General features: G+C 43.6%; 1 protein-coding gene across 1 annotated transcript; it reads left to right on the top strand.

Annotated features, from left to right (window-relative positions):
• The first annotated feature begins 1753 nt into the window (after positions 1-1753).
• LOC141191703 (uncharacterized) lies at positions 1754-23821 on the top strand. The gene is made up of 7 exons (XM_073661644.1): positions 1754-1839; positions 18734-18883; positions 19013-19192; positions 19276-19399; positions 19483-19580; positions 19769-19859; positions 21914-23821. The coding sequence occupies exons 2-7, from the start codon at positions 18806-18808 to the stop codon at positions 23137-23139; spliced, it is 1797 nt and encodes a 598-aa protein (XP_073517745.1). The 5' UTR covers positions 1754-1839; positions 18734-18805; the 3' UTR covers positions 23140-23821.
• Positions 23822-24302: the final 481 nt, after the last annotated feature.

Below are 24302 nucleotides of genomic sequence, written 5' to 3'. Positions count from 1 at the left end.
TCTGTCATCATCATCATGCTCCTCACCTTGGCACTCTCAACTCCACCGATGGAGAAGTCAGGGCCCACTGGAGGAGTCTGGTTCTCTGGTGGGCTTGTCCAATGCTGCCTAAAGCAGGCCAGGCTAAGAAAAGTGTGTGGGGGGATGTTCCAAGGAGAAATAGGGGCGGCTGGGGACCGTGTGTGGAAGCCCGGCCGCGGGGCGGCTGAGGACCGAGTATGGACACCCAGCCGCCGGGCGGCTGGGGACTGAGTATGGATTCCAGGCCACCAACACAGCCATGACGTGGTGGCCAGATTCCGCCTCCACATGCCTAAAAGGCCCAATTTCAAGTTCAAGCAAGCAAGCAGTATGGTATTGCAGCCTGGGGGTGGGTGGGTGGCAGGCTGCATACTTGAGCTTGTATTGCAAGGAATGGGGGAGGTACAATTGAACACTGCCCTGGGACTAGAACTTGCATCGGGATAGTTGCAAATCTGCATCTTCTGATGCGGTAAGGATCACTTATGATGGGCACACTTTTAGACAGTGACCTGGGAGTCAGAGATGCTTCCAGGGGTCTTCCCCATGCTGTTCCCTTGTCTTTTCAGCACTTTATGCATGTGTCACACAGCACATGGCCAGATAAGGTTGTAAAATGTTAAAATGACATTTCACGGTGAATGCATTTGTCATAGTTGAAAGCAATACAAAAGTGCAAAAACGCATAAAAAATGCTACTTGTGAACATAGCCGAAGGTGTGGAGGAGTATTTTTGTTGTTTTCGGTCATTTATTTTAACTTATACACAAGTCTTTATCCTGGAAAGGATGTTCCTTAACATATTTCACAGGAAAAAAGTTTCACTTTCGTTTTTGAACGTTTTATTGTGAGCCCGTAAAAGTGGCTTAATACCTCTGACCACGTTGTTGACAACAGTGACCTGGGGGTCAGAAATGCTTTCTGGGGCGATCCCCATGCTGTCCCCATGTCATTTGAGCACTGTCACTATCGTTTTGGGCACTTGTTAGGCTTTTAAAAGACTGCCGGGGGTGCCACCGCAAAAATGCTCGAGTCTCCCATAGACTAACATTGGGCACGTTGCTCGGGTCGAGCACCCGAGTATCACAGTGAGCTCGGCCCGAGCTTCGAGCACCTGAGCATTTTAGTGCTCGCTCAACACTACTAGTGATGTATTGGAGTCTTCTTTTGTGTGTTTGTTTTTCATGATTCCATAATTTTTTCCTCAGAATTGAGTGATTCCATAATTTTTTCCCTCTGCTTAGTCTGAAAAAATTACCCTTACTGAGTACCACATTTTTAATCTTGATTTCTTTTAGTGTTTCTTAAAGCCCTAAAGTTGCCATTTGAAATGACTCTAGTTTTGTGCCATGTCTGTGATCTGCTTTTTTTCAACAACATTAAACAACGGAATGAACATCCTCCGAGCCCGGTGATTCCATAATTTTTGCCAGGGGTTGTAGTACTGGTGGATAAAACAAGACTGAACACAAGACCTTCACAGCCGTCTACACATCATAGGGGAGATCTCATGACACCTTCTCTCCATCTACCTGATGATCCTGAGAAACATTGGGATCTTCTTGTTTATAGTCATGTCAGCACTCACTAGAGGTCTTCACTACTGTGTAATCCTGGTTATGGAGAGACACACTATCTAATCTATCTCTATAGCCAATAGACAACTTCATCCAGCACCATGACAACCAGCACAGCAGAGTCCTGCATCCACTGAGGCCCCTGATCATGTGACCCCTGACTCCTCCCCTCCTGTGACCTCATCAAAGGTCCTGTGCGCACACAACAGCCATATATGTGGTGGCGGCTCTGCAGGTGGAGGTATGTGGAGACCCCCATTACTGGGCGCAGGGGGCATTAACCCCTTTAGCACCGAGGCTCTTTTGGGGTCTTGTGTTGCCGCTTTATAAGAATCATAAGGTTTCTGTTCTGTTTCCTGTAATAGATACATACGACCCAACTATGGAGACAGGAAGGGAGGAAACATATTGTTCTCAGAGTACAGGACCCCCACAGTGTAATGCCCCCATTATTCCCCTTATGTAGTATGTATGATGCCCCCACACAGTGTAATGCCCCCATTATGCCCCTTATGCAGGATGTATGATGCCCCCACACAGTGTAATTCCCCCATTATACCCCTTATGCAGGATGTATGATGCCCCCACACAGTGTAATGCCCCCATTATGACCCTTATGTAGGATGTATGATGCCCTCACACAGTGTAATGCCCCCTTTATGCCCCTTATGCAGTATGTATGATGCCCCCATACAATGTAATGCCCCCATTATGCCCCTGTAATCAGGTAACCGGATGCAACGCACAGACAAACACCAGGCTGAAGTAACCAATATAATTATTTATGTCCCTGATATGGGGGACTTGTGATAATTATAGCAACATAATGCAGAACAGGGAGATTACAAGGTGAAATCTACAATATGAGATACTGTATACAATGAATTCTCCGGCTCACTCTAACTGTAATTGCAGCCTATGTTACTTTATCTACTGACAAGGGTGATGATCCGGACACATATAGGCCATTATGATCTCCGGCGTGGAACACGTAACTACAGGCATGCTCAGTCTAGGGTACGAGTGGTGCAGCGTTAATCCGTTTACCGGCGTTTCAGTGTGAAGCGCGTCACTTCAGGACATGCACACTAGAGGATGGATATTGTCGGACCTCTAGCGCTTGAGAAGTAGCGCAGGCGCAGTACATTTTTGTAGACAGACTCCATTCTATATATCCTATGACAATTCACCTTTAGGAATGGGAATGGGTCTCCTAGTCTGGGGAGGGGTTTGGATGCAGTGAGATATTTATACATGGACACCTGGCTATTAGGCACACTATGCTGAACATCATGGATTATCATCCCTGTTTCAAGCCTGCTGATGAAGCTGTTGGGGATACGCATTGAGGCAGATTATTGAACCATTCTCTGATGAGTACCAAACCCTTTCTTTTATATATACCTTGAGACATATCTGGTTCTATTTAATGTATCCGTGCACTTTTTAATATATATATCAGAATTAACTAGGGTTTCTGAGGGACACTCACCGGTGAGTGGCGGCACCATTGGCATTCCTTGGGGTGCCAACATCCGTGACTAGGCAGTATCAGCTTTGTTTAGGTACAGGATTGGATACAGTAGTGACTGTATCAATGTTTCAGCAGCATCATTGTTTAGATCTGTTTATATACTTCTATGACAAGCCATTCAGCTTGTAATTTTGCTAGTTTTAAGTGTCACCATTTCCGGTGACTACCTCTTGAAGCTGTGCAAAGCAGTCATCAAAGCAAAAGGTGGCTGCTCTGAAGAACCTAGAATATAAGACATATTTTCAGTTGTTTCATTCTTTTTTATTAAGTATATAATTCCACATGTGTTAATTCATAGTTTTGATGCCTTCAGTGTGAATGTACAATTTTCAGTCACGAAAATACAGAAAAATCTTTAAATGAGAAGGTGTGTCCAAACTTTTGGTCTGTACTGTATATATCATTCATTTCCTAAGATCCACAAAAACATATTTCCACCACCACTCAGACCAATATTAGCGGGCATAGGTTCTATGGGAGAGAGACTGGGTGCATGGATAGATTTCTATCTACAACCACTAATGCAAGACTAAAACTGGAAGAGAAAAGGTTTCAGCACCAGCATAGGAAGGGGTTCTTTACGGTAAGAGCAGTGAGAATATGGAATTCACTGAGTGAGGAGACGGTAATGTCGGATTCACTACACCAGTTCAAGCGGGGACTGGATGCATTTCTAGATACCAGGCAGATTTCAGCGTATACTTAAAAATAAAATAAAATAGTAGGTTGATACAGGGATTTATTCTGACTGCTGGTTTCAGAGTCGGGAGGGAATTTTTTCTCAGGTGAAGATTGGCCAAATCATTTGGGGTTTTTGCCCTCCTCTGGATCAACTTTAGCAATTACAGAACTAACAGGTCGAACTTGATGGACGCAAGTCTTTATTCGGCTTTACTAACTATAAGACATCCCCAGCTACATTAGGGACTCTAAATTTTTGGCTACTGTATATGAAGACTTTTCTATAGCAAGAAAATTATCACTGGCTGTCATGCGATGTTATAGCTCTATATCCATCCATACCACACAGTGTAGCATTAACTAGCCTGAGCTATCACTTGGATACCAATGCTACGTATACAGTAGGAATTAAAGATTTCATTATCATGTCAGTTAAATTTCTTCTGGATCATAATTATTTCTGCTTTGACAATCAGTTTTTTTTTTACAAAGGAGGGGAGTAAGTATGGGTAGCAAATTTTCACCGTCATTGGCTAATGTAATAATATCCAAATGGGAGGAGCAACACATTTACAATGAGAGCAATATTTACAGCCCCAAAATCATATGGTACAGTCGATTTATCGACGACCTCCTCCTTGTGTGGGGAGGCACACAGGAGGAGGCATTGAAATTTGCAGAAAATGTTTTCAATTTGAGATTCACACTTTAGTTTGATCCTAGAGAAATACATTTTTTGGAACTTAAATTGAACGGTGATAAATATCTCAATACAGTAAAAATAATACCCTATAGAAAAGAGACTGCCAGTAATAGTATTCTGCAGGCCAATTCTTGCCACCCCCTGCATATCAAGCGCAATATTCCATATGGGGAATTAATTAGGGCGAAACAAAATTGTACGGATAATACTGCCTTTGATATGGAGGCCAGAGAAGTTTGTGACAGATTGGCAAAAAGAGGTTATCCTGATTGGAATCTTAAAAAAGCATACAAAATGGTATTGAGCCTAGAGCGTAAGGATCTTCTCAAAAATAAGGGACGAAAAAAAATATTTGGGATGTGAAACTTCCAGTGTGACATTCTCTACAACTTATAGTCCACCGTAAAACAAAGTGGTGTCCATTATAGAGAAGAAAACTAATGCTACACCAGGATATGGGGCTTAATAAAATTCTTACCAAGGATATTTGGTTTGTGGCTAATAAAGCACCCACGGTGGGTACCATCCTGTCCCCCTGTCTTTTCCTGAAAAGTGAAAAGCATACTCTGAATCTACTACCTGCTTAAACCTTAGTGTTTTTTTCAAATGCGGAGCGAACCGCTGTAAAACCAGGGCTGTGGAGTCGGTAAGCCAAACCTCCGACTCCTCAATTTCCATGTCTCCGACTCCCTCATACCCGGCTCATGTTTAAGTGATAAATTTACTGTAGCACAGATTAATCTCAGCTAAAAGTCTAGAACCTTTGATCAGGAATAGGACAGATATTTATAGCACATTTCATTTCTTTCCCAAAGTCTTATGAAAAAAATTCCCCACAAACTGCATTGAACTACTGCATTGAACTACTACTACGGTCCATTTTATACCGACTCCGACTCCACCAAAATGGGCTCCGACTCCACGACTCCGACTCCACAGCCCTGTGTAAAATGCAGTGAAAAGGATTTTTATCTCACTGCATAATAATCGTATGTACAAAATACATGACTTTATTAATTGCAGCACACCCTTGGTTATATACCTTGTTGAATGTATTACATGTAAGATCCAATACATTGGTTGTACTACCGTCCCTTTAAAACTTCGGATTAGAAGACATACCTGATGCGGTTAATCCTTTGGCCACAAATATTTCAGCAGTGTCGAAACTTCCAAATGTTCCATAAAGGGGAAGATTCAGCACTGAAATTTCAAGGCATAGAAAAAGTATATAGACCTATCCAAGGAGGGAGACCATAGACGCAAACTGCTAAATAGGGATCATATTGCATTTTTATGTTAGAAACCCGAGTACCCTTTAGATAGGATCTAATACTACAATATTAAAGACAGTTTTGTTTACAGCTTGGACATGGTATATCTCTAGTATTTATATTTATTCTATATTTGTATCACAAATATTTTTATTTTTTCTACATATCAATGATATTAATTTTAGAGGATAATAATATATGTGTGTCACTAAAGTTTTTATTTAACTTTTGTCTATGCCAATCATACTGACCTCCGAGACTAGTGAGCACATGATAACTTTTCTTTAATTACAACCTACCTTTATATGCTCACTAGTAGTGTTGAGCGAACATGCTCGACACTGCTCCGTACTCGCCCGAGCATCACGCTACTCGGGATGTTCGGCGAGCACCGAGCACTTCCGGGTTACTCGGGCGGGAGCTCGGGTCTCTGCCCTGCATGTTTGGCGCTCTTTACAGAGCCAATGAACATGCAGGGACTGCCAGCCAGTCACTGTAATGCCGCAGTCATGTTGGTTGTGGGCATTACATTGACTGGCTGGCCGCACAGCGCCACCTCGAGTATTTAAAACCGGGTGCCGCCATCTTGGACACGAACGGCTGGGATCAGACAGTGTAGGGACAGCGCTGCTGATTTAGGGAGAGATATATACTGCGAAATAGTTAGTGTAGGGTCTGTAAAGGCTGCCAGATCAAACAAACAGTCCTTCTCAGGACTAATATCCATCCCAGATATCAGGCAGGCAGGCAGGCTGTATAGGAGACGCAGTGGTTATACCAGCAAACGCTGTATTACAGTCCTGTGTGCTCCTGTTGCTGAAATTGCTGGACTTAACTCCAGGTCTCGGGGGCCAGGAAAAATCCATTTTTTTTCATCTAAGTCCTCTTTTTTTTTTCCTCCTTCACACTGTACAAATACCCGTCTTATTAACCTTTTGGTGTCCTCCCCCCCCCCAAAAAAAATAAAATAAAAAAAGTGTGTCTCTGATTTTTCAGGCACAAATATATCTGTTGAAAATAGTCTGGTGTTGGCCAGAGAAACAGAAGTGTGGTTTTGCAGTTGCACGGTTCAAACCTCTGCATTATCCACTTTTGGGCCATTTGTATCTAAAAAAGAAACAGTTTGAGTGTGTCGCTCACTGTTCAACCGCAAATATATATATTTAAAAAAGTCTGGTATACACCAGTAAATTATAACTGTGGTTTTGCTGTTCCACGGTAAAAAATCTCTATTATCCTGCTTTTGGCATTTTTTGCCGTAAAAAAAAACTAATAGTGTCTCCCTGATTTTTCAGACACAAATATATCTGTTGAAAATAGTCTGGTGTAGGCCAGAGAAACAGAAGTGTGGTTTTGCAGTTCCACGGTTCAAACCTCTGTATTATCCACTTTTGGGCCATTTGTATCTAAAAAAAAACAGTTTGAGTGTGTCGCTCACTGTTCAACCGCAAATATATATATTTAAAAAAGTCTGGTATACACCAGTAAATTATAACTGTGGTTTTGCTGTTCCACGGTAAAAAATCTCTATTATCCTGCTTTTGGCATTTTTTGCCGTAAAAAAAAACTAATAGTGTCTCCCTGATTTTTCAGACACAAATATATCTGTTGAAAATAGTCTGGTGTAGGCCAGAGAAACAGAAGTGTGGTTTTGCAGTTCCACGGTTCAAACCTCTGTATTATCCACTTTTGGGCCATTTGTATCTAAAAAAAAACAGTTTGAGTGTGTCGCTCACTGTTCAACCGCAAATATATATATTTAAAAAAGTCTGGTATACACCAGTAAATTATAACTGTGGTTTTGCTGTTCCACGGTAAAAAAATCTCTATTATCTTGCTCTTGGCATTTTATGCCGTAAAAAAAAAACTAATAGTGTCTCCCTGATTTTTCAGATTGTTTAAAAGAGTCGGGTGTAGGCTAGAGAAATAGAACTGTGGTTTTCCTCTTCCACGGTTCTAATCTACTTTTTATTACCCTTTTTCCATTGATAGTGCGAGTGTAAGCTATTTTACTTCCTTTACAATGGGCAAGGCACGTGGCAAGGGACGTGGAAGTGGACGTTCTGGTGATGGTGCGTGCAGAGGATGGGGCTGTGGCCAAGGTGAAAATGTGCCACAACCAACAGCCACATCTTCTCGCTCCCACTTCTTGACCGAATTACTAGGGAAGCACAGAACAACACCAGTATTGCGAACTGATCAGTGTGAACAGGTTATTAATTGGATAGCAGATAATACTTCCAGTTACCTGGGCACCACCACCTCCGGTCTGTCTTCCACATGGTCAACTCTTAGTAGCCGTGAGTCTCAACCGCATACTCCTCCTCACCCTGATGCTCCTTCCTCCCACCATGCCGAGTGTCATTAGACAGCAACTGATCCCACACTTGGACACTCTGAAGAGCTGTTCACTGGTCCATTTCCAGATTTGTGCCCCTTGCCTGCTCCGCTTGAAGTGGTGGAAGAGGAGATCCCATGTAGTGATGCCCAAATAGTTACATAGTTACATAGTTTATAAGGCCGAAAAAAGACAAGCGTCCATCCAGTTCAGCCTATTTCTTGTGCACTGCAGCTATTCCGCAGCATTGATCCAGGGAAAGGCAACAAAAAAACATGCGGCATAGGCCAATTTACATCATTGAGGAAAAATTCACTTTCCGACACCAATCTGGCAGTCAGATTAAATCCCTGGATTAATTAACTAAGCATAAGATGTAATTTTATTGTTCTCAAGAAAGGCGTCCAGGCCTCTCTTGAACTCTTTAAGTGAGTTGGACATCACCACTTCCTCTCCCAGAGAGTTCCAGAGTCTCACGGCTCTGACCGTAAAGAATCCCCTTCTATGATGGTGCAGGAACCTCCTTTCCTCCAGACGCATAGTGTGCCCCCTCGTCTTTGTCACCATCCTTGGTATAAACAGGTCATGGGAGAGATCTCTGTACTGCCCCCTGATGTATTTATACATGTTTATGAGGTCTCCCCTAAGCCTTCTCTTTTCCAATGTAAATAGGCCTAATTTTGACAACCTCTCTGGGTATTCTAGTCCCTCCATTCCCTTTATTACCTTAGTCGCCCTCCTTTGTACCCTCTCTAGCTCCAATATGTCTTTCCTGAGCACAGGAGCCCAGAACTGTGCACAATATTGTAAGTGCGGCCTTACCAGCGCTTTATACAGAGGAAGAACAATGTTCTCATCATATGCCCCTATTCCTCTTCTGATGCATGCCATGACTCTATTTGCCTTCGCAGCTGCTGCCTGACACTGGGCACTCCAATTTAATTTGCTATTAACCAAGACGCCCAGGTCCTTCTCCATGTCAGATTTCCCCAACGGTTTCCCATTTAATATGTATGGGTGACTGCTGTTTTTCTTTCCCATGTGCATGACCTTACATTTATCGGCATTGAACCCCATTTGCCATTTTTTGGCCCAACTCCCCAATTTATCTAAATCCTCCTGTAGCTGTGCCCTATCCTCATCTGTATTAACTACTTTACAAAGTTTAGTATCATCTGCAAATATTGCTATTTTACTATGCAACCCTTCCACTAGATCATTAATAAATATATTAAATAATATAGGGCCCAAGACAGACCCTTGAGGCACCCCGCTAGTAACCCTGACACACCCTGAGCTTACTCCATTGATAACCACCCTCTGCTTTCTATCACTCAGCCAGCTATTTACCCACTTGCACACATTATCCCCCAGACCAAGCATTCTCATTTTATATACCAACCTTTTGTGTGGCACGGTATCAAACGCTTTGGAGAAGTCAAGGTATACAACATCCACTGACTCTCCCCGGTCCAGCTGTGAGCTCACCTCCTCGTAGAAGGCCATCAGGTTTGTTTGGCAGGAGCGATCCCTCATGAATCCATGTTGATATGGAGTTAGACAGTTATTATCATTAAGATATTCTACAATAGCATCTCTAAGAAATCCTTCAAACAATTTACCCACAACAGACGTTAAGCTTACTGGTCTATAGTTCCCAGGGTCACTTTTAGACCCCTTTTTGAATATTGGTACCACATTTGCTTGGCGCCAGTCTAGTGGGACAGTCCCTGTCCATAAAGAGTGCTTGAATATAAGATACAGCGGTCTGTCTATCACATTACTTAATTCTTTTAGTACCCGGGGGTGTATGCCATCTGGGCCTGGTGACTTGTCTATTTTGATATTATTTAGGCGTTTCTGAACTTCCTCCTGGGTTAGGTGGGTGATATTTAGCGGAGGGTTTACTTTATCACTCTGCATTTCCTCCGATAAATTGTTTTCTTTTGTGAAAACAGTGGAGAAGAAGCTATTGAGTAGGTTTGCTTTACCCTCATCGCCCTCTATGATTTTACCCAGGTTATTTTTCAATGGGCCAACTCCATCAGTTTTAATCCTTTTACTGTTTATATAGTTAAAGAACAGTTTGGGATTCGTTTTACTTTCCTTGGCAATTAGTCTCTCTGTCTCCTCTTTTGCTATTCTTATTTGTTTCTTACAGATTTTGCTTTTTTCCCTATAAGATATTAGCGCTTCCTCGCTGCCTTCTTGTTTAAGTTTACCGAAAGCCCTTTTTTTGTTTTTCATTGCCCTCTTGACTTCCTTATTTAGCCACATTGGCTTCCTCCTATTCCTAGCCCTTTTATTCCCATAAGGTATGTACCTTCTACAGTGACTATGTAGGACTGTTTTGAAAATTTCCCATTTTCTATCCGTGCTCCTATTACTAAAGATACTATCCCAGTCTATAAGGTGAAGGGCATCTCTTAGCTGATCAAACTTTGCCCTCCTGAAGTTCAGTGTTTTTGTGACTCCCTTGCTGGGCACCCTACTGAAGCACATGTGGAATTGTATAATGTTGTGGTCACTATTTCCCAGGTGCCCCCCGACCTGCACCTCAGTTATTCTGTCTGGCCTGTTAGTTAATATTAAGTCTAAAAGGGCCGTCCCTCTAGTTGGTTCCTGCACAAGTTGTGACAAATAATTGTCTTTGATAATTGACAGAAACCTGTTTCCTTTCTGAGATCTACAGCTTTCGGTTTCCCAGTCTATATCGGGGTAGTTGAAGTCCCCCATAATAATCACCTCGTTATTTTTTGCTACTTCGTCTATTTGTCTCATTAATAGACTTTCTGTGGCTTCTGCTATATTTGGTGGTTTATAACAGACTCCTATGATAATTTTATTATTGTTTTTTGCCCCATGTATCTCCACCCATAAGGACTCGACCTCCTCATTTCCCTCCCATACATCCTCCCGTATTGTAGGCTTTAGACACGTCTTTACATATAGACAGACTCCACCCCCTTTCCGACTTCTTCGATCCCTTCTAAACAGACTGTAACCCTGTAAGTTAACTGCCCAGTCATAGCTTTCATCTAACCATGTCTCGGTTATTCCCACTATGTCATAGTTACCTGTAGATATTTCTGCTTCCAGTTCATCCATCTTGTTTGTCAGGCTCCTGGCATTTGCTAGCACGCAGTTTACACGATTTTGTTTTGTTCCAATCTTCTCCCTGTGGATTGTATTAGAAATTTTCTTACCGCCCTTCCAAGCATCTTGTCTTGGACCTTCTTTGTCGCGCTTCATATCTTTCATTAGTATGTTCTCTGGTTTCATGTTCGTGTCCGGCGTTTTTCTTCCCATCCCCTCTTCTTCTAGTTTAACGCCCTCCTGATGAGTGTTGCGAGTCTCCTGGCGACGTAAATATTTGAACAGCCACGGCCACAGGAAGTCGACGCTGGCAATTTGTCACAAGAGGTGGACGATGACGAGACACAATTGCCAGGAAGTGAGGAGGAGGATCGTGGTGCGCAAGTGGAAAAGGAGGAGGTGGTGGATGATCTAGTAACTGACCCAACGTGTCAGGAGGACACGCAGAGCGAGGCCAGCAGCACACAGGGTGATGGAGCCAGAGTACCCCAACAGGCAGGAAGAAGCAGTGTGGTGGCCGCACACAGAAGGCAGGCAACAGTTCCCCGTAACAACAACACGATGGACGTTGCCAGTACAACCTGTAGGTCTTCCAGAGTCTGGAATTTTTTTAAAGACTCTGCTGATAACCCCAAAAAGGCCATTTGTACCACCTGGCAGGCCAGCATCAGCAGGGGTGACAAAACTACAAGCTTGACCACCACCAGCATGATCAGGCACATGGCAGCAAAGCACCTGACTATGTGGAGCGAACCCCAGGGTCCACGACCAGTGTCAGCGGGTGTCACCACTGCTTCTTCCGCTGTTGTGCGTGCAATAGAACCCCCTCTTGTGTGTGCAAGGCAATCCCCTGTCCATACTGCATGCAAAGATGCCCCCTCCTCTCAGTCTTCACTTGTTATGGCAGTTTCTCAAGAAACAGCATCAACGTCCACGTCTACGTCCCACCGCAGCGTTCAATTGTCCATATCCCAGACCTTTGAACGAAAGCGGAAATTCGCAGCTAACGCCCCACAGGCCAGAGTCCTAAATTCGCACATTTCACGACTGCTTGCGTTGGAAATGCTGCCTTTTAGGCTGGTGGAGACGGAATCCTTCCGCAACCTTATGGCGGTGGCCGTCCCTCGGTACTCGGTCCCCAGCCGACACTATATTGCCCGGTGTGCCATCCCTTCACTACACAAGCACGTGTCCCAAAACATCTGCCGTGCCCTCAACAACGCAGTTACTGGGAGAGTCCACCTGACAACGGACACGTGGACAAGTGCTTGTGGCCAGGGACGGTACATCTCCCTGACGGCACACTGGGTAAACATAGTGGAAGCCGGGACCCAGTCGGACCTTGGGACAGAACACATCCTCCCTACACCGAGGATTGCGGGCCCTATGTCAGTCAGAGTTGACCCCACAGTGTACAGCTCCTGCGCATCATCCTCCTCCTCCTCCTCATGTTCAGCCTCCATCTCAGATATCACCACATCAGTTACAAGCTGGAAGCACTGCAGTACTGCCTCCGCCAAGCGGCAACAGGCTGTGCTGAAACTCATAAGCTTAGGTGAGAAACCTCACACTGCTTGTGAGTTGTGGACAGCTGTGAAAGAGCAGGCAGATCTGTGGCTGACACCGCTGAACCTACATCCAGGCATGCTCGTGTGTGACAATGGCCGTAACCTGGTGGCGGCTCTGAGGCGAGGCGAGATCACACACGTACCATGCCTGGCTCATGTGCTCAACCTCGTGGTTCAGCGGTTTCTTAAATCGTACCCCGAGTTGCCAGATCTGCTCATCAAAGTACGCCGCCTGTCAGCTCATTTTCGCAAGTCGGCTACAGCTTCCGCCGCCCTTGCTGTGTTGCAGCAGCGTTTGCAGCTTCCGTCGCACCGACTGGTGTGTGATGTCCCCACACGTTGGAACTCTACCCTCCACATGTTGCAAAGGATTTGTGAGCAGAAGAGAGCAGTTGTGGAGTACCAGCTGCAACAAGGCCGTCGATATTCAGGTCAGACTCCACACATAAGACCTCAGGAGTGGACCTGGATGTCTGACTTATGTACCATCTTGACAAACTTTGAGGAGTCCACCAAGATGGTGAGTGGCGATGACGCCATCATTAGCGTCAGCATTCCACTTGTCTGTCTTGTGCAACGCTCTCTGCAGAGAATTAAAGAGAAGGCATTGCAGCCAGAGTGTGATGGGATGGATCAAGAAGCCATATCGGTCGAACTTTCACTCTCTTATTTCTGAGGTGGAGAGGTCTATAAAAATGGGGTAGTACCAGAAGGCCCCTGCTGCAGAACTGTTAAAAAAATTCCCATCTGAACACGCTAGCGGCAGAGGTCACAGTTCGTTGCCCAACCAAGGCGTACAAGCGAGAGAGAGGCAACTCCAATCCAGCAGAGGCAGGGGAACACTGTCAACGTTCTGGGACAGTTTTCTCAGACCCTCCCTTCGGACAGACCCTGAGGCGCGGGGTACTCTCACAAGGAGTGGAAAGTTTCAAAAGATGGTGAGGGAGTACCTTGCCGACCGTACCAGCGTCCCCTGTGATTCATCTGTGCCTTTTAATTATTGGGTATCCAAGCAGGACACTTGGAATGAACTCGCTCTGTATAGCTTGGAGGTCCTGGCCTGCCCTGCCGCTAGCGTGTTATCGGAGCGTGTTTTTAGTGCCTCTGGGGGAATTATAACTGATAAGTGAACTCGCCTGTCAACTGATAATGCTGACAAGCTGACCCTTATCAAAATGAACAAGGGCTGGATTGGGCCAGACTTCTCATCACCACCAAATGACAGCAGAGTAACATAAAGTCAAATCCACTGTGTTATTTCGGGAGGTGTATTCACATGCACCGCTTCATACCCACACATGGGTATACGCTTCCTCATTTCGGCTGTTTTATGTTCTTCTCCTTATCCTCAGCCTCCACCACCACTATACCACCAGGGTGACCGTGGTCTGTGTTGCCATTAGTGAAAATTCCTCCGTCTTCATTTTTGTCTTCTTTTGCTTGGAAGGCATAAGCAAAGACTGTGGGAGACCCACTCCCCAATAATGGGAATAATATTCTCGAGATGCTGTACTGTATGGCTCTTGTAAGGGGCATTAAAACCGTCTTGTTAAGCTACTGTGACCTCCACCACTTTTCCGAGGGGCATTAAAACCGTCTTATTAAGCTACTGTGACCTCCACGTCTCTTCCAAGGGGCATTAAAACCGTCTTGTTAAGCTACTGTGACCTCCACTACTTTTCCAAGGGGCATTAAAACCGTCTTGTTAAGCTACTGGGACCTCCACGTCTCTTCTGAGGGGCATTAAAAGCGCCTTGTTAAACCACTCTGAACTCCACGGCTCTTCCAAGGGGCATTGAAATGTTGTTTTTAATTACCTCTAACCTCCACGACTCTTCGAACGGGCATTGCATTTCCTCCTAATTTTTGGCAGCTTTTGCTTGGAAGGCATAAGCAAAGACTATGGGGGACCCACTCCCCAATAATGGGAATAATGTTTGTAATATGCTGTACTGCATGGCTCTTGTAAGGGGCATTGCAAGTTCCTCCGTCCTAATTTTTGGCAGCTTTTGCTTGGAAGGCTTAAGCAAAGACTATGGGAGACCCACTCCCCAATAATGGGAATAATGTTTTTAAGATGCTGTACTGTATGGCTCTTGTAAGGGGCATTAAAACCGTCTTGTTAAGCTACTGCGACCTCCACCACTTTTCCGAGGGGCATTAAAACCGTCTTGTTAAGCTACTGTGACCTCCACGTCTCTTTCGAGGGGCATTAAAACCGTCTTGTTAAGCTACTGCGACCTCCACCACTTTTCCAAGGGGCATTAAAACCATCTTGTTAAGCTACTGTGACCTCCACCACTTTTCCAAGGGGCATTAAAACCATTTTGTTAAGCTACTGTGACCTCCACGTCTCTTCCGAGGGGCATTAAAACCGTCTTGTTAGGCTACTGTGACCTCCACATCTCTTCCGAGGGGCATTAAAACCATCTTGTTAAGCTACTGTGACCTCCATGTCCCTTCAAATGGGCATTAAAAGCATCTTCTTAAGCCACTCTGAACTCCACAGCTCTTCCAAAGGGCATTGAAATGTTGTTTTTAATTACCTCTAACCTCCACGACTCTTCCAACGGGCATTGCATTTCCTCCTAATTTTAGTCAGCTTTTGCTTTTCAATGCAAAGGCGAAAACTAAGGGAGACCCACTCCCCAATAATGGGTAGAAGGTTTTTAGTATGCTGTAATCCACGTCTGTTTCAAGGGGCATTGCAGTTCCTCATAATTTTTGGAAAGCCTTCCATTCATTGCTTAGGCCAACAGTGTACAGGAGACCCAGTTGCTATAAATGGAAAAAACAGTTTAGTTAAGGCCCTCTGACCTCCATGTCATTTCCAAGGGGCATTTGAGTGCCTCGAAATTTTTGGTAGGCATTGCACTCACTGTATGCCCTATAACTGTGTAGCCGAACCGCTCCTTTTGTTACAGAAACATATCCTACAAGACATATGTGGTTGACTGGCCTGATATTGATGTGAATGGTCCCTGTTCCTCCTGCTCTTTCTCCTTTGCCACCACCTCATCCATCATTTATCACCTGAAGCTTTGTTTTAACGGGAGTCATAGAACTGGGATAGTAGCAGGAAAACATCTAGCAATCCTCGGAGGAGGTAGGATATGCGCCAAAACGCTGACCACCTCAGGCCTAGCCGCTACTACATACATGTGCTTGCATTCCAAGAAAACAAAGCAGATGCTAACTTCTATCATCATCATCATGCTTCTCACCATGGCACTCTCAACTCCCCTGATGGAGAAGCCAGGGCCCACCGGAGGAGTCTGGTTCTCTGGTGGGCTCATCCAATGCTGCCCTATAGCAGGCCAGGCTAAGAAAAGTGTGTGTGGGGAAGTTGACAGGAGAAATAGGGGCGGCTGGGGACCGTGTGTGGACAACCGGACGAGGGGCGGCTGGGGACCGAGTATGGACACCCGGGCCCCCCCTGGTGGCTGGGGACTGAGTATGGATACCAGGCCGCCAACGCAGCCATGACTTGGTGGCCAGATTCCGCCTCCACATGCCTAAAAGGCCTAATTTTAAGTGCAAGCATGCAGTATGGTATTGCAGCCTGGGGGTGGGTGGGTGGCAGGCTGCATACTTGCGCTTGCATTGCAAGGAATGGGAGAGGTACAATTGAACACTGCCCTGGGACAAGGACTTGAACGGGGATAGTTGCAAGTCTGCAACGACAGGTGAAGGGTGGGAGGCATCTTCGCATGTACCATGAACAGGGGTTTGGCATGCACACACTACAGCGGAATAGGCTGTCCTTCCCACTAAATGCCCTGGGGAGGGCACAGGTAATGTTTTGGTATGCGCGCTTAATCTTATGTATAAGGCACACCGGGACAAATAGGGGCGGCTGGGGACTGAGTATGGATACCTCGCTGCCGAAGCAGCCATGAGGTAGTGGCCAGCTTCGGCCTCCTCCAAACTAAAAGGCCCCATTTCAAGTGCAAGCAAGCAGTATGGTATAACAGCCTGGGGGTGGGTGGGTGGCAGGCTGCACACTTACGCTTGCATTCCAAGAAAACAAAGCAGATGCTAACTTCTATCATCATCATCATGCTGGTTCTCTGGTGGGCTCGTCCAATGCTGCCCTAAAGCAGGCAAGGGTAAGAAAAGTGTGTGGGAAGGTGACAGGAGAAATAGGGGTGGCTGGGGACCGTTTATGGACACCCGGCCGCCCCCTGGCGGCTGGGGATCGAGCATGGACACCCGGCCGCCGGGCGGCTGGGAACTGAGTATGGATACCTCGCTGCCGAAGCAGCCATGAGGTAGTGACCAGCCTCGGCCTCCTGCAAACTAAAAGGCCCCATTTCAAGTGCAAGCTAGCAGCATAGTATTTCAGCCTGCGGGTGGGTGGTTGGCTGCATATTTGCGCTTGCATTGCAAGGAATGGGGGAGGTACAATTGAACACTGCCCTGGGACAAGGACTTGCACGGGGATAGTTGCAAGTCTGCATCTTCTGATGCGGCAAGGATGATGGGCACACTTTTAGGCCGTGACCTGGGTGTCAGAGATGCTTCCAGGGGTCTTCCCCATGCTGTTCCCATGTCTTTTCAGCACTGTATGCATGTGTCACATAGCACATGGCCATATGAGGTTGTAAAATGTTAAAATGACATTTCCCTGTGAATGCATTTGTAACGGTTGAAAGCAATACAAAAGTGCAAAAACACATAAAAAATGCTACTTGTCAACATAGCCCAAGGTGTGGAGGAGTATTTTTTTGGGGTTATTTATTTTACCTTATACACAAGTCTTTACTCTGGAAAGGAACTTCCTTAACATATTTCACAGGAAAGCAGTTTCAGTTTCGTTTTTGAACGTTTTATTGTGAGCCCTTAAAAGTGGCTTAATACCTCTGACCATGTTGTTGATAGCAGTGACCTGGGGGTCAGAAATGCTTCCTGGGGCGATCCGCATGCTGTCCCCATGTAATTTGAGCACTGTCACTATCGTTTTGGGCACTTGTTAGGCTTTTAAAAGACTGCCGGGGGTGCCGCCGCAAAAATGCTCGGGTCTCCCATAGACTAACATTGGGCTCGTTGCTCGGGTCGAGCACCCGAGTATCACGGCGAGCTCGTCCCGAGCTTCGAGCACCCGAGCATTTTAGTGCTCACTCAACACTACTCACTAGTCCACAGTTCAAACAGACCATGATTAAGACTGCACGTCGAAACACGCAGGTCGAGACAGCTGTGATCCTTCTGTGCACTAAGACTTGTTATGGTGCTAGCAGCATATTTTAATGGCTCAATAAAAGCTATGTTTTACTCAAGTTTATAGCCTCATACGCCGGATCATTCCTGCTATTTCTGATTTTAATATCTGCTTTTTTATGGAGTTTTTCTTGTCATATAGGAAATCCTAAGGCCAGAAATAAACCCCATAAAACACTGTACATGGAGACTTTGGTATCAAATAACTCCTATCTTGGTGTTCTTCCAAACAAGCTTTTATAAATGCCTCAAACTTTTGTGTGTCAATCAGACCTGAGATCTAACGTTATAGAAATTGACAGTCTGGTGAAGACGGGAAACATATAGTGATGTAGTCAGTGGCCGACTCTGGCCAAATACGTTTATAGAGCCGTAGTTGAAGATGAAGATTTCGTCCTCAACATGAAGTAGTTATTTCTCATGTCACGTGTAATGAATATCTCCTGCAGTATTGCTAATGCCGATTCCAGTGTCGGTAAATTAGATAAGAATTAAAAATAAGGAAGATGAGTCTATGAGAAAGGTATTCACCTGCAGATTCTGTGGAAGAAACTGCTTGTTGTCTGTGGCCTAAAATATATAGGTTTTATTAGTAGATGTAAAGAAGAAAACTAGATACTGTAAAACATAAATCTCCTCAAATGTTTCCCTTATTATCTCCAGTAATTGTATTATTACACAGGATATTTATGACGTTACATCAGTTCAACTTCTCATTCAGGTCTCTACAATATCGGATCCTCTCAGTGAATATCTTCTATGTAAGAGAATTTTCCTTATTTACCCATCAAAGATGAATATGGACAGAGACAAAATGGCGGAGCAGATATTACACCTCACCCTAGAGATCCTCTTCTGGTTTACTGGAGAGGTGAGAGATTCTGATGACGTCACATTACATCATTCTTATCTATAGGAATAACAGATGGACAGAACTGGAGAGGTGAGGACTCTGGAAATGTCTATAGTGAGATGTATTAATGTGTCTCTCTATAACCAGGATTACATAGTAGTGAAGAAGACCTCTAGTGAGCGCTGTCAGGACTTTTTGTCTGAGGGATGGGAAAGAACCCTGAGCCCAATCACGGAGCTTTCACCTCACCCCCTGATGCATGAGGACATCAATGACCAGAAGATCCTAGATCTCACCTACAAGATGATTGAGCTGCTGACTGGAGAGGTGACACTGCTAGGAATGCTGGGACATTTTACAGTAAAGCTATGAAGGGATCGGAGGGATAACTCTATCATTGTATGTGTCAGGTTCCTATAAGGTGTCAGGACGTCACCGTCTATTTCTCCATGGAGGAGTGGGAGTATTTAAAAGGACACAAAGATCTGTACAATGACATCATGATGGAGGTTCCCCAGCCCCTCACATCACCAGGTAATAGACAGGACTGAATACACACGGCCTATAATTATCCATATTTAAAGAATGAATTCAGTCCCTGTATGTGTTTTCTCCAGATCTATCCAGTAAGAGGACAACACCAGAGAGATGTCCACGTCCTCTTTTACAACAGGACTGTAAACAAGAAGATCCCAATATTCCTCAGGATCATCAGGTAGATGGAGAGAAGGTTTCATGAGATCTCCCCTATGATGTGTATACGGCTGTGAAGGTCTTGTGTTCGTTCTTGGTTTATCCACCAGTATTATATGGTTTATACTTGTGTAATGCGAACGGTGGATTAGAGCTGATCATAGGTGTGACTTCTCCATCTGTCTGTGACTTGTACAATATTTGTTTCAGGGTGAAGATCTGACCCATATTAATACTACAGAAACATATGTGAGGGGTGATGAGCGGTGTAAAGAGGAGATCCCTACAGATAGCAGTCCAGGTGAGTAGTAACCACTAAATGCAGAGAAGTCACAGATTCTTCTCAGTCACAGGCTCATTTACCGGTCATGTAGTCAGGCCATATCACAATCGTGTGATCACCATTTTGCATCTAGACCAATACATTGTCCTCCACCAAAAACTGTTCAAATGACTTTGGGCATTGAAACCCCTTTTCTATAGAACTTACAACCTGGAAGATCCACCTACCAACTGAAATGAGAAGATCCTGACTCTTATCTGCCCAGATCTGTAAATTACCAATCCAAATGACAGCATATGTAGAAAGTGCTAACAAGTTAGAAAATCACTTGAAGATATATATTATGATGGGCCTGTGAGAGAAAGCGGAGTGTAATGATGCTGTTGGCTTCCTAGAATCCTGATATCTTATTGGATGAATCTACCTTCTCTCCCTTCTGTGCCGCTGAATGTGCTCATATGGTCCCTACAAGACCAGGTCCAGGCTTTGTAACCAAACCTTGCTTTTGCGATTGACAACTTTAAACATGCAGTGAGGGCCAAGTGTGAATTTCTGTACAATAACAACAGAGTTTCCCTTTATCCTGACTTTTCAATTTAATTTTAAACCAAATAACTTCAAATAGAATCGCGATGAAGTATACAAAAAACATTACACCTGTACCATAATATATCTCTAAACTGTGCATGGCTGATGGCTGTAATATACATTTATTCATGCCTGTAGGAGATAATTTAGCATGAGTTGAGCCCTGGTTTCATGGATTCACTCCACATCATAAATTATATTATCGATCCTAAAGAATTCAGATACAATCTATCCTGAAATGGGGAGCACTAATACTTTCTCTACTCTTCTGGTCAGGACTCATAGTAGCTCCAATGGTCCACCATAAATAAGTGCAACTCTGGTTTAGTGTTGGAGTTTTCCCCCCTAAACATACGTTCTTGTTGGGGATGTAACGTGTTTTTTTTTTTTTTTTATTCTGTCTTTTTTTTACAGGTTCATTCTCCATGGTAGTTTGATTATGGTCGGATAGGCCTGCCTCACTTATGTGAGTTTGTAACTCCCTGGTAGTCTTTAAAAAAAAAGGTCTCCATTGTCTCTTCCAAATGCCCAAGATCTAAATTTAAGACACCTCAGCTCTGCACTATTATAAAAAGTTCTCATTAAATGTATATTTCTTCTTGAAACTCATCTGATAGAAAATATTGGCCCTTACTATAGTTCAAAATGCCAGGAGCTACCAAGAAACATACTCTATTTACCCCAGAGAGGTTTCACCATTAGTTACTCTTTTTTTTTTTTTTCATTAGATGTGTTATTATCTATAGTCAAAGTTTTGCCCATCACCCTTTAACCCCTCTACATGGATCTGTACTTGCACAAAGACCCCTAGGCTTTGGCTACAGTGTAGCCTGCTGTTTTGTGAGATGACAAGAAGTCTAGTCAGGTGGCCGGATCAGAACCAGGAGGGCAGAGAAAATACAAAATCTGAAGACACAATAGGAGTCAGTAAACAGGCTGGGATCACAAGAAGAAACTAAGAAGAAAATACACAACACGGGAGCTGCACAGAGAGAACTTAACCAGCAGAGAGCAAGGCTGTATCTGGCAGCTTCCGGCATTATGCATGAGCTTTAGTAGGGTGTAGTGCTTTACATTTGAGTTAAGTAGGAAGTATATTTGATTTTGGAAGAGCGGATTTTGCTGGATTGGTTTCTTGAAGCCATGTTGCTTTTCAAGAGCCTTTGAGCCACTAATGATGTGGAAACCTCTGTTTTTCCATTGACAGATGATGGACCTGAGTGGGAGCTTGTGTTTTTGTGAGAGGACTAGAAATTTTTATTGGCATCATTTTCGCATATTTCATATTTGGGAGGCAGAATGAACAAACAGTTGAGCACCGCTGTTTGTTCATTCACAGTTTAGACTGTGAACTGTCATTGTCTAGGTGAATAATTCAATATTTTTACATAACTTGCCATTTGTACCAACAGTTTATGTAGAAATATTCAAAAATATAAATTTCAAGAATATTTTATTCAAATATAATATTTTTTTTTACTTAGATGACTGTACCAGGAGATCAGAGGGACAGCTGACATCTTCAATTTTCAAATCAGATGAGCTTGAGATCCCACAGGATACAATTGAAGGAAATGCCATTACTCCAGATATACCATCATCCCTTCACAGCAAAGATGTGTCATCTGATCCTTTGAAACAGGTCCTGTCTTCTGATTCATTACCGACTACTAAAAAAAATCAAAGTCACAAAATAAGCATTAAAAAACTAACTGCTCCTAAAGCTAAGAAGCCATTTTCATGTTCAGAGTATGGAAATAGTTTTCTCCTCAAAAACTTTTTTCTTAAACATCAAAGAATTCACACAGCAAAGAATAGATTTTCTTGTTCCAAGTGTATGAAATGTTTTAACAAGAAATCAGATCTTGTTAAGCACCAGAGAACTCACACAGGTGAGAAGCCTTTTTCTTGTTCAGAATGTGGGAAATGTTTTAACCAGAAATCACATCTTGTTACACATCAGAGAATTCACACAGGGGAGAAGCCTTTTTACTGTTCAGAATGTGGGAAATGTTTTAACCAGAAATTGAATCTTGTTACACATAAGAGAACTCATACAGGGGAGAAGCCTTTTTCCTGTTCAGAATGTGGGAAATGTTTTAACAAGAAATCAAATCTTCTTAGTCACCAGAGAACTCACACAGGGAAGATGCCTTTTTCCTGTTCAGAATGTGGTAAATGTTTTAACAAGAAATCAAATCTTCTTAGTCACCAGAGAACTCACACAGGGGAGAAGCCTTTTTCCTGTTCAGAATGTGGGAAATGTTTTAACCAGAAATCAGATGTTATTAGACATAAGAGAATTCACACCGGGGAGAAACCTTTTTCCTGTTCAGAATGTGGGAAATGTTTTAACCAGAAATCAGGTCTTGTTATTCATCAGAGAAGTCACACAGGGGAGCAGCCTTTTTCATGTTCAGAATGTGGGAAATGTTTTAACCAGAAATCAGGTCTTGTTATACATCAGAGAAGTCACACAGGGGAGCAGCCTTTTTCCTGTTCAGAATGTGGGAAATGTTTTAAACAGAAATCAGCTGTTGTTAGACATCAGAGAAGTCACACAGGGGAGAAGCCTTTTTCCTGTTCAGAATGTGGTAAATGTTTTAACCAGAAATCAGCTGCTGTTAGACATCAGAGAAGTCACACAGGGGAGAAGCCTTTTTTATATCCTAATTTGGAAAATGTTTTACTTGAAAAGACACACTTTTAGCAAGAAAAAATATTGCTAATAAGTGAGTGTGTCCTATAGACTGGGGGTAGCTTCATGTGACCGAGAACAATGAGACAGTGTCCTTACTGATCAGTGAGAGAACTGCTCTCTCCTCCAGCTCTGCACTTATCTAACTGATTGGTGCAGAGCAGGAGAAGAAGGTACCGGGACCTGTACAGAGGCTGCACGTCCTGACTGAGCAGCTGAAGAACCTTCCACCCGACTAGCTCAAGGACCTTTCAGATCATGTAACACTGTTTTGCATATTTTTAAAAGTCGTTAGGTTCTTTTATGAACTGAACCATTTCTTAATGAGTTTGACCTCCTGAATTCAAATTGGACAATGAGTTTTCCTTTTACTGCTACATATAATTAATGATAAAAGTTTCAGTACCTTGAGACATTATTCTTTTTGTAAATATACAGATGCAGAATATTTTGTTATGACAATTTTCTGATATTTATTTAGAGAAAACTTAGCAACAATTCAAATAACTAAAACCTGTCTAAACACTATTGCAAATTATAAACAGTTACAGAAATTGCACTACAAAACTTGGTCCTCGTTCAGTGACAACTGTTTTTTGCTTGTTTCTTGTATTGCTGCATTGGATCATCTCTTAAAATTATGCAACAGTAATCTGCAAGCATTGATGGATTCCATTTTCCTTGATATATTTTCTCCATAGCTTCAATATCTTGGTTACATCATCACCATCCTCATCTCACTACTCCGCAGTTTGATGGAAGAAAGTCTAGAATGTAAGAAATTAATCGTTAAGGACATGTTACTGCCAAGATCCTTATATGTTTTGAGGAGAAATAACACCAACTCTGCTCTTGAGTTTCCCAAAAAGTTAGTTACCACAAATGAAAATGTAAACCATACAGCCTTTTCCTTGCCCTGCAACAAACGAAGAAGATGGCCAGTCCCTTTTATTGTAGCAATATTCTCTTGCGCGACTACCCCACTCACACAGTAAGTTGGTGTCCAGTGTATCCACCCTGGAGACCAAATAAGAGGGCAACAACCGTAACGACATGTGTGAACAAGCACATGTAGGAGCTCCTGCAGAGCATCTAGCTATTTATCCGATATTGGACCTGATGACCATCCTGAAAATTGTCATACATCTACCAGATAACTTTCTGAGTGTGGAGGT

The sequence above is a fragment of the Phyllobates terribilis genome, unplaced genomic scaffold (genome assembly GCF_046119375.1).
Source record: "Phyllobates terribilis strain yellow unplaced genomic scaffold, ASM4611937v1 Scaffold_51__1_contigs__length_9155689, whole genome shotgun sequence".
Lineage (NCBI taxonomy): Eukaryota > Metazoa > Chordata > Amphibia > Anura > Dendrobatidae > Phyllobates > Phyllobates terribilis.
Note: the sequence above shows the minus strand (reverse complement) of the source record. Positions and strands in the feature narration are given on the sequence as shown.

What these genes read in the sequence shown, in the direction of transcription:
- LOC141191703 (XM_073661644.1), top strand. Translation starts at nt 18,806, where the DNA reads ATGAATATGGACAGAGACAAAATGGCGGAGCAGATATTACACCTCACC. An exon ending in CCAGCCCCTCACATCACCAG is followed by an intron (nt 19,400 to 19,482) that starts GTAATAGACAGG and finishes TGTTTTCTCCAG; the next exon opens with ATCTATCCAGTAAGAGGACA. An exon ending in CCCTACAGATAGCAGTCCAG is followed by an intron (nt 19,860 to 21,913) that starts GTGAGTAGTAAC and finishes TTTTTTACTTAG; the next exon opens with ATGACTGTACCAGGAGATCA.